Source organism: Lepidochelys kempii, chromosome 4, assembly GCF_965140265.1.
Source record: "Lepidochelys kempii isolate rLepKem1 chromosome 4, rLepKem1.hap2, whole genome shotgun sequence".
NCBI lineage: Eukaryota > Metazoa > Chordata > Testudines > Cheloniidae > Lepidochelys > Lepidochelys kempii.
This window is the reverse complement of record NC_133259.1, coordinates 52,704,702-52,721,365: the sequence shown is the minus strand read 5'-3', so window position 1 is coordinate 52,721,365 and position 16,664 is coordinate 52,704,702. Positions and strand designations below refer to the sequence as shown.

General features: G+C 37.7%; 1 protein-coding gene across 3 annotated transcripts in view; it reads right to left on the bottom strand.

Annotated features, from left to right (window-relative positions):
- Positions 1 to 8,196: 8,196 nt before the first annotated feature.
- USP38 (ubiquitin specific peptidase 38) overlaps positions 8,197 to 16,664 on the bottom strand; it is a 28,133-nt gene continuing 19,665 nt past the window's right edge. For 2 of the 3 annotated variants that reach the window (XM_073341218.1, XM_073341216.1), the window contains 2 exons: positions 14,417 to 15,779; positions 8,197 to 8,577 (listed from right to left, as the gene is read on the bottom strand). In XM_073341218.1, the coding sequence (XP_073197319.1) occupies positions 8,416 to 8,577; positions 14,417 to 15,779 (1,525 nt within the window). In that variant the 3' untranslated portion in view covers positions 8,197 to 8,415. Of the gene's footprint in view, positions 8,578 to 10,240; positions 10,300 to 14,416; positions 15,780 to 16,664 lie in introns of all 3 variants that reach the window. The other variant, XM_073341217.1, reaches the window with a different exon arrangement.

Sequence of the window (16,664 nt, the reverse complement as noted above, 5' to 3'; positions counted from 1 at the left end):
AGTTGTCGGTGATGAAGAATTCACCGTAACTCTTGGTAAGTTGCTCCAATGGTTAATTATTTGCATTGTTAAAAAAGTATGCCTTATTTTCAGTCTGAATTTGTCTAGCTTCAGCTTCCAGCCATTGGATCATATTATGCCTTTGTCTGCTAGACTGAAGAGCCCATTTTTTCCCCAGGTAGGTTTTTATAGACTGTAATCAAGTCACCACTTAACCTTCTCTTTGTTAAGCTAAACAGATCGAGCTCCTTGAGTCTATCACTAAGGCCTTGTCTACACTGGCACTTTACAGCACTTCAACTTTCTTGCTCAGGGGTGTGAAAAAAACACCCCTGAGCACCGCAAGTTGCAGCGCTGAAAAGCGCCAGTGTAGCCGCACTCCCAGCGCTGGTAGCTATTCCCCTTGTGGAGGTGCGGTTTTTATAGCACTGGGAGAGAGCGCTTTAACATTGAGTGACAGCGCTTTAACATTGCTAGTGAAGACATATCCTAAGGCATGTTTTCTAATCCTTTAACTATCTCGTGGCTCTTTGAACCCTCTCCAGTTTATCAACAACCCACTTGAATGAACAAGACACCCGAACTGGACACAGTATTTCAGCCAGTGCCAAATGCAGATGTAAAATATCCTCTCTACTCCTACTTGAGATTCCCGTGTATGCATCCAAGGATTGCATTAGCCATTTTGGCAGCAGCATTGCACTGGGAGCCCACATTCATCTGATTATCCACTGTCACCCCCAAATCTTTTTCAGAGTCACTGCTTCCTAGGATAGTATTCCCCCATCCTGCAACTATACATTTACATTTAGCCATATTAAATGCATATTTGTTTGCTTGCGGCCAGTTTACTGAACAATCCAGATTGGTCTGTAAAAAGGAAGCTGGAGACTTTGAGAACCTCATTATTTATAGGAGGCCAGAATGTTCCTGTGCATAATATTTACACTGGTTTAGTTCCATTTTCATTTGGACTGCTGCATTTTCACTGGTGATAATTTTTTTCTGTAGCAATTTCATGAAATCTCTTAAGAGAACATTATTTTTTGTGCATACAGCTGTAGATGCAAGGAATTGTTTCTCACACCAAGGATGTTATTTATATTTTCACAGAATATAGTTTTAAGATTTATATGGGTTTTTTCCCCCCCATGAAAAGAAATGTACAGTAAAGTTGCCAACATAAACAGGGAAAGCATTTAAATTAAGAAACACCAAAACTGCTTTTAAATACAGTTATTCTATTATTCACTGTGCCATAGGTAAGATGCAGCAAGATAATACAGCTAATGCAACACCATTTTGATTCAATAGACCTGTAGGTTATTTCGTTTGAAGCTGCTATTTATTTTCTGTAAATTTAGATGTGCTAATGCACAACGAGAGCTTTGAGAACATCACCACATATATACTTTTAAAACTGGATGAAAAAAACAGCTGAGGAAAAACTGTCAGTACTTTCCTCTATCTGAACATCTATCCTTGAACTCCTTTATCTGAATGGCTGAATGCCTTGAACATGGCACCGAATACACCACTCCCAGTTCCCTCTTGCTTTTCTAGAATAACTTGTTCACAGCTCAAATTATTTAACATAACATTCCTTTAAAAATAGTCTTGGAAGTAACTATTGAACCAGGAACAAAGGAAAAATTCTGACCTCTACCTACTTGTGCCTTTCAACATTTCTGTAATTCATTAATTGACTGCTTCGTGCACTCTTCTTTATTTTTCTATCAGGAATAGGATAAAAGTATTTTGTGTATGTAATGCTTAGTGCTTACTTATAAGAATGCACATTGAATACATCAGTACATTATAAAACAGGACTTACAAGAATCTCGTCTAAGCCACTGTACCAAATAGAAGCTATTAATAAAAAATTGAAAAGAATGTATCATTCTTTTGGAAAATCCAACCTTGAATATTAATTTCTAGCCACCATACTGGTTTCTTGAGCAAGAACAGTTGGGTTTTTTGTGTGTGCAGGGAATCAGTGAAATGAGGACGCACAGTGGGGCTTTTAAAGAAGTGGGATATTAAATCAGCTCTTGCCACAGAACAGTAGGGTGGTGCAATTTGCCATAATACAAATCAGACTTACATTTTTCTTGACATTATCAAACCAGCTAATATACAATGCATTTGGGGAAAACGAGCTGTAAAAAAGTGAATAGTGCTATCACCAAGAGGTCTAATCGAAGTGACACTGCCCAACAGGATAATCTTTCGTACAGTGCAGTGGTGCGCAAGCAGCACGGTGCCTCAACATGCACTACTCCTTGGGCAGAGCGGTTTTGCCTATGGGCAGGCTAGTGCATGCTCTTGCCACTAAGAAAGCTTGCTCTGATCAAGATGGAGACATGCAGGTCAGGACATATCCTCTTCATGAGCTGCAGCAGGGCTCAAGAGGCAGCTGCAGGTTGTACTTTGGACATGCCTACTTCAGTGCTTTTCCAGCTAGTTCTTAAGAATGGACTAGATCACATTACTTTTGTTCAGGACTGGGACGTAAATAGGAAATTGTGATGTTCTGTTCCCACAGGCTCTAAGATGGGGGAGCAATGCCCATCTTTCGTAGACAGTGGCAAGCAGCAGTACAGACTAGCTGTGCTAAATTCATACCCCTTGATTTCAGGTGGATTTTGTACTGAGGGCAGCTAGCCCACACTACCACTTGCCTCAGCCATGCTACCATGGCTATCCTACTACAATGACAGCTAGACCAAGTAGGTCTATGTGAGCTGGGAATCATATCCCTTAGTTCACAGTGTAGACGTAGCCTAAGTTTGTCTAGAAACCCCAGCGTAACCTGCTTTAGTTAGGAGAGAAGCTGGTATTTTCTCTCTCAAAAATTTTTCCTTGCTCCCAGCTGTAGGTTTCCTTTATCATCTCCTTCACTTTCCCCTTCCTTCCTTCCTGCTGTTCTTCATTTTTCATTTCTTGTTGCCCCACAGACCACCACATCTTCCACTCAAGCCCCAAGGAAACTGCTGTTGAAAAATATTTAAACCACACAAGCTGACACTATGCTGCACAGATTCCAGATGGCACGCAGGAGACCACAGTCTGAGCCTGTGCATGTGCTCAAGGGCCAAGTCAAACTGACATTACTATAACAATTTTGCTGGAGCAGGACTGTTTCAAGTTTGTGTACATACTCCTTACATGCTCTGGTTTGTGTACTTTGTAGCTCTCAAGGTTTCCTTACAAATAGGATCAGAAGCATCTCATTGGTTCATTAGGTCATCTAATCTGATCTCCTATATATCACAGATCATTAAATGTACTGAGCCCAATAACTTGTTTCGTTAAGGTTTATCTTCCTGAAAGGTAACCACTCTTGGTTTGAAGATGTCAAGAGATGGAGAATACACTGCTACCCTTAGTTTATCACCCTCATGCTTAAAAATGTGTGCCTCATTTGAACTTGTTTACCTTCTGCTTCCAGCCATTGATTTTTGCTTCACCCTGCTCCACTAAAGAGCTCTTTAGTACCTACTATTTTCAGTGTATCATCATTGTATGCTCTTAAATCTATATATTTAGTATGCTCTGCTCTGGGGAAGCAAGGAGACATGAGGAGAATCCAAATCATAATGAACCTTTAAAACAAGAGACTCCTGTGCCAAAGGGGGAGAGTAGCAAAGAATGCTAAATGAGGCCTTATTACTGCAGAAAACGGGATTCTGCCAATGTAAAGGAGTTGTTTAATGGGTGCAGACAGAATAAAATGGCTCATCCCTGGAACTGAAACAGAAGTAACTGTTCAAATGAGATTCCTGTTTAATTTTATGGAGTAGCCTGTGCAAGAGGACAGGGAAAGAGAGGGGGAAAGAAGAGCAAGCCAGAAGAGATAAGTGACTTGGCTTTCTTCAGTTACCTATTCCAAGCACCCACTCCCTCATCTTATAGTAAGAATCAACTCAGTATCCAGTGCCACTATTTATTAGTCAGGTGATATACGTAACAGTCCAGTATTATACTCCCTTGGTGAGAAATACACAGGATTAGATGCATAGAAAAAATAAGTCAAGGTGATAGCGACACAATCCATTAACAAAGACTAACTGCTTTCTGCATTAAAAAATGGATTTTTTTTTTTTTTAAATGGGAAGGATAATCTTGAAGACTTAGTACAACTGTGCATACTGCACTGAATCAAATAGGTTGCAGGCTTCAGGAGAAATGTCCAAAGTTTTGTATCTTTTCGATAAGGTTGACTTTAATAAACATGGAAAAAAAGCACAGGAACAGAGCTGTGCAGACTTCTGAATGTTTATTCATGGAAGGAAGAAGTCGAAGTACTATATGTATACTGCTCCACACGGCAGGTCTAGAATAGTGTAGCAGACAGTAATATTACCATCATTTCACTCATTTTGACAAAGTTAGATACTTTGCTCTTAAAAGGCAGTTCTACTCTGTAGTCTTTAGTTTTAAAGATAAGGCGTTTTAGGCCCACGTACTTAGATGTTAACTTGAAATGTTGGTCTTAAGTAGTTTTTTAAAAATGAATCTCCACCTGGGTTAACAAAAGGTAATCGGGGATAAGTAACTGAGTCTTATTTGACATGAGGCGTAACTTCATTTTATACTTAACCAGATCCATTCCCATTTCTGTTACATTGTTTAAAACTCCAAGGTGTCGGCATCCAATTCAGAGTGTTTTTAATTACTGTGTAAGCCTTTCAAAAACAGACAAAACAGATATTGTAGAGCAGCCATATACAGACATCACAAATTTTTAGAAAGTCAAGATTTATATTTTTACAGAACAGAAGAACACAACTGACCCTTCCAAAAATATTTTTAAACACCCACTTTAAAAATAACATCTTCAGTTTTTTTTTCCTACCTAACTCAAAACACTTTATCCAAGATCACTATAAACTCATCCAGAGAAACAAAACATTGCTCTTTTTGTTTACTTTGTGCATTAGACCGCATTACATGTAATCAGCCAATCCCACAGGCAGGCAGTCAATTTCCTGTTTGTGTAGGTTTTTCCACACACCAATGGGAGAGAGAAAAGCCATCTAAAAATATTCACCAGATGAATGCAACCGTAAAACAAAGAAAAATTGCCAAGGAGACCTAAAGGTGGGTGTAGTTTCTTTTAACCCATTTTCTGAAGGTAACTAGATTAAGTTTTTGAGAGATGTCAGTGGCAAAGTGAACTAGTCATTTAATCTTTAGAAAACCTATTGCCAAACCTCAACCAGATCACAAGTGAAATTATTTTGTTTGATCATTCTAATTTGTTCACATCCTTTGGAGAGTGTGGACTTTTTCTGTATTTCTATTAATATTATCTCTGTTTACCTGCTTGATATTATTCTGTATAACTGCATGGAGTTAAGTGAAAGGAGTTTACGGGTTTACAAAAAGGACACTAAACACTGACAGATGTAAGACACCTCCAGAGAGAATACCAAGGATCCTCAACAGAACTACAGAGATTTTGAATGGGAAAGACCTGGCTCCAAAAGAGAAATCCCCCAAAAGAGAAGGTTCTTGCAAGGGAGCCAAACCAAACTAGCCCTGCTAAATAAGCTATAGTGAGAAAACAGAGGTGTTGAAGCCTAGGGACGCAGCCTACGAGTGATAGGAGGACTCCTTGTGCCACATAGACGTCCAGGGCCTATCACTAATAAGGTGCATTCTTGAGACTGCAGAAGGCATCACATGCTCTGTGCTCCATGAAGCATCTCAAGTCTCCATGACTGAGAACCTGATGCAGAGGCCTAGGATGGAAATAGCAGAGGTACTGCAAACAAGCCAAGATATTATAAGTTGTCAAAAAATTGTTAGGAAGCTTGAATGGCATCTACTTCCACTTTTCAAGGATCAAGATAGGTTGGTCTGACTTTCATGAGCACTAGTCATTTAAAAAAAAAAATTAGCAAAGAAGTTTTCCTGATCCACATTTGCTGCTTTTAGTATTTATTTCAAGTCTTTGCTGTTGTTCACATAAACACCTGAAAGGTGCACATTTCAAGGACCTGGCGCTTTCAAAGGAGCATTTTGTTAAAACCAAGCAAAATATAAAGAAACGTTAACTAAACAACAAAATAAATAAATAATAAATACCCTAGTTCTTACATAGTGCTTTGTAGCAGGAGCTGTCCAAGCACTTTACAAAGGTTAGTATGACTATCCTCATTTTACAGATGGTGTAAATAAACTGGAACTTACACTTCTAGGTAAAGTGTATATTTTAAAAGACAAACGGACCCTTGATTCAATTGTGCAACTGCTTTACCATTATGCTCCTCTTCACTGTACACTCAAATTTATATTTCTCTGGCAGAAGTTTGGTACTTGTTTATATTCTCACATTATATCAACTTATTTGTTATTAATATCAAACTAATTAATTATGCAGATATTACTTAAATTGATCCTGCAGCACTTTCTACACTGTGCACCTGAATTTGGATTATTCTGTGTATGCTCTCTAGCAATCTTAGAAGTATGTGCGCCACTAATCTATGCATAATTTTAAAGGATGTCACGTATAAGTATAACCAGGGGTAGAGATTAAGGCCCAGATCCACAAAGGTATTTTAGGCTCCTAACTTCCACTGAGTTCAATGCAAAATGGGAGACTAAACACTTTTAGGATCTGGGCCTAAGACACCAAGACAGAGCGGTCTTCATTTAAAAAAAGATTCCTGAACTGCAACAGATTTCAGTATTAAAACTAAAACCCTCCTATCAAGTTCTCTTTAAACAGAGCAGTAAAACCAGAGGCACATTGCTAGCATGACCCACAAGAGGACTGATCATTCTGCCCCATTGTCTCAAGGCACAGATTGAGGTACTTCCCCTGAGCCAAATCTTCCTTTGGATACCAACACAACGGAAGGGGGAATAAAAAGGGTACTTTTTTATTGGTGTGAGACAATGGGGCAGAAACCTTCAAGAAGTTTCCAAGAACATTTTAGGTCCCCAGGTTCAGGACAAGATGCCTCGGATTGTCAATAGAATGTTGGTGCTGGTCTCTCTCAAACATCTTAATCTGCATCCGTTTTATCAGAGAGCTAGGAGACTTAATACAGAGAATCTCCAAAAGGTCAGACTAGATAATCACAATGGTACCTTCTGGAAGATGGCCCGTAAAACGGATTACCACACAGATCAGCACAGCCAAGCAGTCAGTATGTCACTGGGATAAAGAAAGTCTACAGATGTTCCTCGGAGAGGCTGGAAGTGCCGAAGAGGGACAAACCATAAGTAACATTATTAGTGATTCTCTTCCAAGGTATAAAGTTCCTATTGTTAGACAATCACAAAAGAAAAGGATCTGGATACTGGGAAGTCAAGGCAGTCTGAGACACCTTAACCCACTTGGTAAGAATCAACTCAGCAGCTTTTTGGACAAAACCATTTACAACTACGAATCAGTGTTTATGATCAACTTCTTAATAATGTAGGCCAGAGAAGTTGCAATTCAAAAACCGCCCCTACTGAACTGTAAATAATGGACAACATGAGAGTTTTAGAACCATCAGATTTTACTTCTGGAAAATCTAATAACTTTCCAAAAATGTATTAATTTCTAATATTAACACAAAACAATTTCTAACATTGTTCTTTAACTCTTCCAGAGCCTCAAAGTTTTGTATTTAAGTTACAGTACTGCAAGGCACATACAGAACCTCCTCCTTTCAAATACAGAGCAGATATACTTCCTGAAATAATTTAGAAATCCCCAAAACAATTAGAAATACTACAAATTTAGTTCAGTTAAAAACTTTGTTCCTACGAGACCATACACATTTCTTGAAAATGATTTAGCAAACGTGTATAAATGACTCTTTACATTTGTACTCAAAATGCAAATATAATGAATCTGAATAACTCCCACCCTGGAAAGTACTGTAGCAGGTCATGTTTTAAAATTTAAGTTATTGCCTTCATTATAAAGGTGCATCCTCTCTGCCACCATTAAGATTTCCAGACTTATGAAGGAAAAAAATGTGTATGCAATTATGCCCACCTGAAAGCATTCCACTATTGAATAACCATCTCTCTTTTAGAAGAATATGAATGAACTCTCTCCTCTTCCTTTATTCAGTGGATTGAGATGGTACAAACTGATTTAATTGCATTTATTAAATGTTATGCAGCATCATTAGGGATTACATACAAATCTTTTCTTCCCCACTCTTCTCTTTTTTAGCCAAGCACATCTTGCTATTAAAACAATAGGATTTAAGAGGTAGTTTTCTCCATGATGTACTTATTTATTTCAAATAAAACCAAAACAAACAAAATTAACATTTGTTTTCTGAACAAGGATTAGGTCTCAAAACAAAAGCTTGGTATGATATTTGAAGCAGTTCAGTGGTTTAACAGTCTTAAACAGCCGGGGGAACTGTTTTGGAACCAATGTATTCTAGGTCTTCCTCAAAACACTAGTCTACCAATAGTACTGAATCCTCCTCCACCCCCGCCACCTGTGGGTCCACAGCTTCCTGGGGGATCATTGTCATCAAATCCATTGGGTCGAAAAGAGCATGAGGCTGAGGCTGCTTGTAATGCTTGTGTTCGAGCACTAAGTTCTTGCTCCTGAAATTAAAGAATACAGGCAGTTAAAAACTCCAAAATTGAAACTTATTTCATTTATCTAAACTTGTTTTAAGCGCTACTTCAGTAAGAACTAGGTACATCACAAACTAGGAAAAATAAGAAAACTACAAACCATACAATTGATTCTCTATTAAATTGTTTTACTTTTTTGTTTTCAACTTGCAGTGGGACAGTATCCAGGGTCTATTTCAGAAAGCGAACCATTACTGAAGATGAGCAAGGATATCAGAATCTGGCCCTAACTAACAAACATGACTGAAGACAGAGACAGTCTCACCAGGATTTGAGTTTAGAAGTACGGTACAGAGCCTATCTTGTCACAGAACCTCTCATGTTCAAAAGATGAATGAAACCCCCTTTTTTTTAAGCTGCAACTGACACCTCTGACATTAAACTGTTGCAGGATATTGGAATTGCACTGGCACAAAAGGCAAAAAACATGGATGATGTATTAGTGCCTATTCATTCAATATGGTTTATCCAACTTTTTCTTAAAGAGCTGTTGTGTGGTAGCTCTGTCAGTTATAGGATATTACAAGTCTCATGCAGGCTGAGATACTGGATCAGAGTAAGGATGGACATTGCTAAAAAGAAAAAGGTTCCAGGGAACTTCCTTCTACCCAGCTACTGGGACCACTAAGCATATCTTGCTAAAGCTGAGGGAATTCAGACAATTTCTTTTGCGCATCACCTAGACCCTTATAATGCAAGAGCATGGGACAGAGCCAATGATTAAAAAAACCCTTGTGTTACAGCACCTGTCTAACATTCATATGATAGTGTATGTGTAATTTCTGTGATGCTAAAAATAGCTTGTGCATATTTAAGTTACTCATACGGCCAAAAAATGCAGCCTTAAATTTGAAGCTATTTAACTCACTCCCTCATCATTAAACATGGACAGAATGGCCTACTTAATTCAGATTTACTTTGCTTTTGGAATTTGAAGGCAGACACTTAATATGAATAGGCAGAGCTTATGCTGGCTATGTCTGAGTGACAACAGTAAACTGTCTCCAGTCACAGAAGGACAAGAATGCAATCCAAAGTTCATAGGAAATATTAAATTCCACATAACTTCTAGCTCAAGTGTTACTGAGAGATACTAAAGGAATGGTTCCAATATGCTGTTGCTAGAGCCTTTGTTTTAATACAATTCAAATGTAATTGGAGTTTCTCATTATGAGCTGTAAATTTACTATAGATTAGCTATCCAAACATTCAAAAGTAAATGTGAAACTCTAATTTAGATTGCAAAACTTCTAGGCTAGTCATGTACTCTGAATTGAATAAATTTATTGTGTTTTAAAGCTTTAAACTAGAAAGTTCATTATATAGATTTAGAACTAAGGATTTTTATTACAGCATTATGGCAGTCAACTAGAAGCATGAATATATGTTAAGTTGTCCTACTGCAGAAGTTCCTATAGAATTTGAGTTTGACATGTATATAATATAGCTAGTAGTTAAACTGGTCCAGATGGGACAAATTTTTTCCCCCTCCCACAAAAAGCCCCAAAACATCTGCTTAATTTAAACTGCTTGCGCAAGCAGGTTAACACTATGCCAAGCGTCGCATTACTTTAAAGCCTTAGTACATGTACAAAGTAAGTTACAGTCATGAGAACCATAAATGACTGACTTTTAAAAATCTCATCCATAACACTGTATTGCTGGTATTTTGCTCCCTTCCCTCTGTGGCTGTGGAGGGAGAGGGGATAAAAAGAAGAGAAATTAGCGGTTTGCCATTCCTATGCCATCAGTAACAGTAAGATTGTGCCTTTACCACTAATGCTCCGTATCATCAACAAAGTGTTTTTTGGTTTTTTTTTTTAACTGTGGTGTTTCTTGGGAAACACTACTGGCAGCAGCAGAGGTACAGTGATCTCCTTCAGGACCATGAAGTGAATTGTGTATAGGGGACTCTCATACTAAACTGGAACCCCAGAACAGTGCACCGATTTGCAATAAAGAGTATAGAAGAGTTAAAAGAAAGACTCCCATCAGTGATCTTGGGAGATATTGTTTAGCAGCAACAGGGCAACCTAGTTCCATTCATGATCATAGCTTAGTTACTACAGCATGTGCTAAAAAACCTTTGGTACAATATATGTAAGTTATATGTACATACTATAAAATTACCCTTCTATAGAGGCACAAAAGTATTTGAACACTTCTAGATAGAGTACATCTATTTAAAAAAATAAATCCTTTCTAGTGTCTCCAATGCTAAAAAATACCCCCAAAAGAACTGTATGGTTTATGTTCCAACAAAACACTTCACTATGTCTTGGCAATTTTAAGTGTTTACCTGAAAGAAGAAAATCTATTGGCACAAAATCCTAAATGTAACAATGTTACAACTTGAGAATAGAGCTCTATGTTGAGCAAGTCATCAATACATATTCCTCCTGCTTCCAATATGAGATAGACAATACAGAGAAACAAGTCTCATTAATGCAGTTGTTCCCAGATTTTAATAATCCATCAGATTTTAGTGAAACATACTCAACTTAATTTTAAATAGGAAACCAAGTAACTCTATATAGGATGTTAATATGTTAAGTACAAATAACTGCTTTCATTCCTCTTTCAGATAATCAGAAGCTAAATTCCTAAGCAAACTTTTTAATTTTGAAGTAAGACCTCTCTTGCTAACATATACTCAAAACATGAACTGGATTTAAATGGACAAGTTTGAACATTCACAGTTTAGAGGATAGCAAAAGGTTATCCTTCAATCCTTCTGTACACCGTCCTCTTACATTGAATTTAGAAGCCTAGGCATTAGTTTGAGATGGATGGAAACTCAACATTGAAGAACATGTGTTTTTGTCAAGGAAAGGACATGATCTTGGCCTTAACAGGATACAACTTTATGAAAAAGCACAACTGAATATTGAGAGGTTGGAGTTTGAGGGAAGGATATAAGAGAGTAAAATAACCTCTAAAAATGGTAAAGATATGAAAAGAATAATTTGCTCTTTTTATTCCAAAGGGTAAGTTTTCAAAAGAACCATTAACATGGCTTCCATCTGTACACTACCAACTATGTGCAAAACTGATAGTTTACATGCACCAAACTCCATTTGCACACAAACACTGCTCAAAGTCATCATTTGGGTGATTGTGAATGTATATGGAAATCCTATTTTGACAATCTAGCCATCAGTTTATAGCAGTAGGTTTACAAAGAGCTTTCAGTGCCTGAAATTCTGTAGAATGGTTCAAAATCCCCACAGAAAAGATAACACTGTATTAAATTCTATTCATTTTTAGAGTAACCTGTAGGGTTCTATAACATTTCAACCCTATTAAATTCTACAGAATTTAATAGCGAGGATCTCATGTTAATTCTGAAACAAAAATAAGTGTAAATGTAATGAGATTATTCAACTGCTGATCATTTTAGCAAGAACATCCAGCTATTGGGTTTATCCCACAATCCTATACTGCCTCTCAGACCTATGCAGGTAAGAAAAACTGCCCTCATCCAGCTACCCAAAATCACCTGCTTCCCCCTCCCCCAAAATTTTATGATGCAGTTGTGTAGATAATACAAAAAACAAAAACAAAAAATCTACGACATAGCAAAAATGAAAGTGTGGACAATGTCAAAAACCCATGAATTTAATACCAAATGAACAGCAGGCTACAGTACTCAATGTATTCATTTTCATAATTAAAAGATTCTCTAAAGAAGCTACAACAGAGTTTCCAGTATGTCTCATTGGAATGCCAGAGTTTGGGACCACTGTGCCACAGAATACACAGGACACAGATTAGATAGCTTCCATCTCAGTGACAGAATACTTTCAGACTTGTTTAATGCAAGATTCAGTTGCTTGAGACTGCAAGAAAGCTTCCAGCTAAGATTGCCATAGCAGTCTGACTCCACCATGAGCAGTTTTACTTTCACATGGAAATATCCAGTTACGTAAAAATGTTATGGCTACAGTATCTTAAAAGTCTGGAATTTGCAAGTGCTAAGGCCTGAGTTTTACTATATTACATCCTTGCACTTATTGCTGCAGCACTGCTTTGCTCCAATAAAGGAGAAGTCTGGAGACCTGGGACTTAATTCAGTTGCAGTTTGTCCAGGAATTTTATGTCAACATCTATAAATAACCTTGTAGAGGTTGCCTAATTATGATCGATCTTGTAAAATATTTTACTTTATATTGTCAACTCTACAGAGCAAGGACAGATTTGGGTCTCTGAAGGAACTAGCACACTTCTGCACACTCAAAACAAACAATATTTGTTATCAAACTATATCTGTACTAAAAATGGTAAGATTCATAGTTACATGTCAATAAAAAAATCTTGGAACAAAATGTGCTAAGGTAGACTATACCCACATGGTTGGTCTGTTTTGTCGGAGTTAAAACTATTGCCTATCCTTAATGTTATAAACATTAAGAAAGCAAACTGTTTAATTTTGTCATCCTGCTTCTGGGGCTGGCAGTTGAACTGAACCTAATACGAAAAACACATGAACGGGAGTGGGCAAAGGCCTTGTCCATCTACTGTGGCTAGTATTTAGTTTTGGAACCCACCTTTGCTCCCATTATTTTATGAAGCTCTATTCGTAACCTGCTATACTTAAGGGCTTTTTTCCCTTTTTTCTGTCGGGCTAGAGAAGGACATGGAATTATAATTCAAAAAGGATAAATCCTTGCCGTTAGAAAATTAGTAGGAGGCTTTCTTCCAAATGTAATTGTTTGTCTGGTACAGCTAGGAACCCAGACTAGAACAGTGGGCCTGTATTGCCAGAAGCTTTTAAAATATGTCTATGCAAGTCATACAAGAAAATATCAAGATTTCCATTTTACCTACATATTGTTACTATGCAGATTAACTTAATATTCAATAAGTGCCCATTATAGATTTACAGTTAGTGAGATTTTATTTTTTCCTCACTGCTGTGAAACAAATTAAAAGGAGAGAGAAAGGTAAACAGATTGATGGAAGACAGGACAATCCGATTCAAAAGTGTCACCAACTATATCTCAGGCAGCTGTAAGACATTTAGAAGCTATATTCTACTCCTCTGTGCTTACTGAGCAGACAGCAATCAGCATGTAAACACAGACTGTCAATTTGCGGTAATGCTTTACCACACAAAGTTTTAAAAATAGCGAGCCAAGAATAGATTACAACATAAGCCCACAATTCTCTTCAGCACCTGGAGGTACCATAATAGTTCTTCACAGTGAGGGCTAGTGGGACTTTTCTAATTTCAATTTAGGTTTAGTAAACAGGATTATACTAAAATAATTTAACCCACTGTAAAAAGGGTATAAATAATAAAACCTTATTGTACTATACAAATAATCAGTGAACCCCAAAACGCAGGGGTTCTGAAATGCTCATAGCATGGACCATATTTATGGTATCACAAATATTTCTCTAACTTTCCTACATAATATATTTTTAGCTTCTTTTAATGCAATTTAGCAGGTAGCAATAAAAAACCCAGTACTGTTTGATCATCCAATCCTGGATTGATTACTAGTGGTCAAAGGACAGTTTGAGAATCTCTGCCCTAGAAATACAGAAGGAGGTTAAAACATGAGAGTTCTTCCTATAAACATATTTCACATAATACTGTGTACTGGTAAATTTGATTAAAATTTTACTATGTAATCCAACAGTTACTAGCGTAAGGGCAGCAGGATTTATGAGCTACAAGATTTTGAGATTAATCCCCAGAATGTTTAGAAGTAACCATTTTAGAAACCGCAAGCAAGTTGATCCACATTTTCCAGTCCTCAGGGGACTGTCACTCTTCACATTAGTTATGTTTTCATCTTACCTGTAAATACAGTTTATTATCTTTTGTAATAGCATCCATAAGCTCTTTCTGCAGAGGAGGGTCTCCGTTCACCCAGAGTCCATTTGCTGAATTGGCATTGAAACCACTACTACAATTCTGTTTTTTGTACAACAGCACATAAGCAGTGTCCTTTGGAAACCTACTAGTAATTTTCTGGACAGACTGAAATGAGGTAAACGTCACTCTGCTGTCATTAAATAGAAACCACTCTTTTGACATCTCATTAGCGTCCAGGTCATTTTCTATAACTGCATGGGAAATCTCCCCTGCCAACAAGCTGCTGTGGGAAGCTAAAGCCATAGTTTTTGATTGATGGCACAGCCCTAAGGAAGGCCCTGAACCAGTGATATTTCTGGCATAAGAATAATAATGCCCACTTTCAGAGGATATACCAGAGTGCACCACAACAGAACTTAATACATAGGGTACCAATTCTGGGCAGCACACTTCTTCAGCACCCGAAGGCTTCAGTTTTTTAGCAAGATTTTCTCCAGTGTCAGAGAATTCAACATCCACAGACCAGCCCCTTGATACTACACCTAAAGAGGATGCAGTTCTTTTGACCGGTAGTTCCAAAATAAGTGGTAGAGACACATTGTCCAGGATTTTGCGCCTTATATGACACTTTGGATCATATGAAAATCTGAGGAGAGTGAGAATGAGGTATTCAGGTTCCTCCATGATTTGCATAATTTTTTCTGCGTTCTGTAGAGAGGCACATTTTTCACAATAATACTTGTTGTCTCCATTTAGAATCTCAGGTGCCAGAAAATAATTCAGTAAGTCAGTAACTGAGGGAGTATTTTCACTTACTGGCTTCTGAGACACATTCTTACTGTCCTGAACTTTGTACAGATCAGAATCTGTAACATTCTCAGAGCTCAGCTCAGCAGGAAGAAGGTCTTTCAGAATTCCCTCATTCATAACTGTTTGACAGCCATCACTTACTGCCAGAGATGTATCAAGTGCTGATTCTTCAACAGGACTGGATGCTACAATACTAGTTTGCACCATGCAGTCATCTTTCACTTCAGAAGAATGTGTTATGCTTTGCATGTCAACATTTTCCAACGAAGTGGGAGGACAAAATGCCAGCGATAGATCCGTGAAGGGTTCTTCTTTTTGAGAAGTACTTTTGCAGTTCAAACAGCATATACTGGTCTGTAGTTTCCCTCCAAACATTCTCTCTATCAATGTTCTTTCTTCACCTCCTGTGCAAGGTGCCTCAGTAAACACTTGTGCCTTGTTGGCAGTTTCCTGTGCCAAGGACTCGTCACTCATCATAGTCTCAGATGGCTTTGCTGAAGACAAAGCTTTCAAGGTTCTCTCTTCTTCATGCAGTCTGGAAAAAAAAATCCAACAGATGCATTGTTTCCAAATATATTTCTGAACGTCATTTTATACAGCTCTTAAGGTTTTTTTTCCATCTATACTAAATGTACAGTAGAATAAAAAGCTTGGCTAGATGTTGCTTAAATTATGAACATTTGGGTCAATATTTTACATATTAACTTAAAACTCAAATGTCAATGCCACCAGAAAAGCAAACAGATTATGATTATTACAGCACAACTCTGTACGCAGACAGTTTTGGATGAGAATTAGAATATTAAAGAATGTACTCATGTCACCAAATACTAATCAAGAGACATGCTAATCAAAAGACATGGGATGTTATGAAGGCCAAGTCCATAACATGGTTCAAAAAAGAACTAGATAAATTCATGAAGGATAGGTCCATCAATGGCTATTAGCCAGGATGGGCAGGAATGGTGTCCCTAGCCACTGTTTGCCAGAAGCTGGGAATGAGCGACAGGGGATGGATCACTTGATGATAACCTGTTCTGGGGCACCTGGCACTGGCCACCGTTGGAAGACAGGATACTGGTCTGACCCAGTAGGGCCATTCTTTGATATATATTAAAATAAATAACCAATAGCATTTCTGATTGAATGACTTCTGATTCAGTAAGAAAGCTAAAAAAAGGTATTATTTATGGTGCCATATGGCATGCATAGTATTTTCATGGCTATAAAATTTATCCCATTCCCAAGGAACTTAAAGTTAGAATGAAAATGCAAATATGAAAAAACAAAAAAAGAAGAAGAGAGCACAGGTGGTCCTTTGGGGACACTACTGCACATCTGGAACAGTTTTCCACAAAGTGAGAGGCAAGAGCTGGTTTCATCATAGCTTAAGTATCTCTGCTTGATTCAGAGGAGAGAT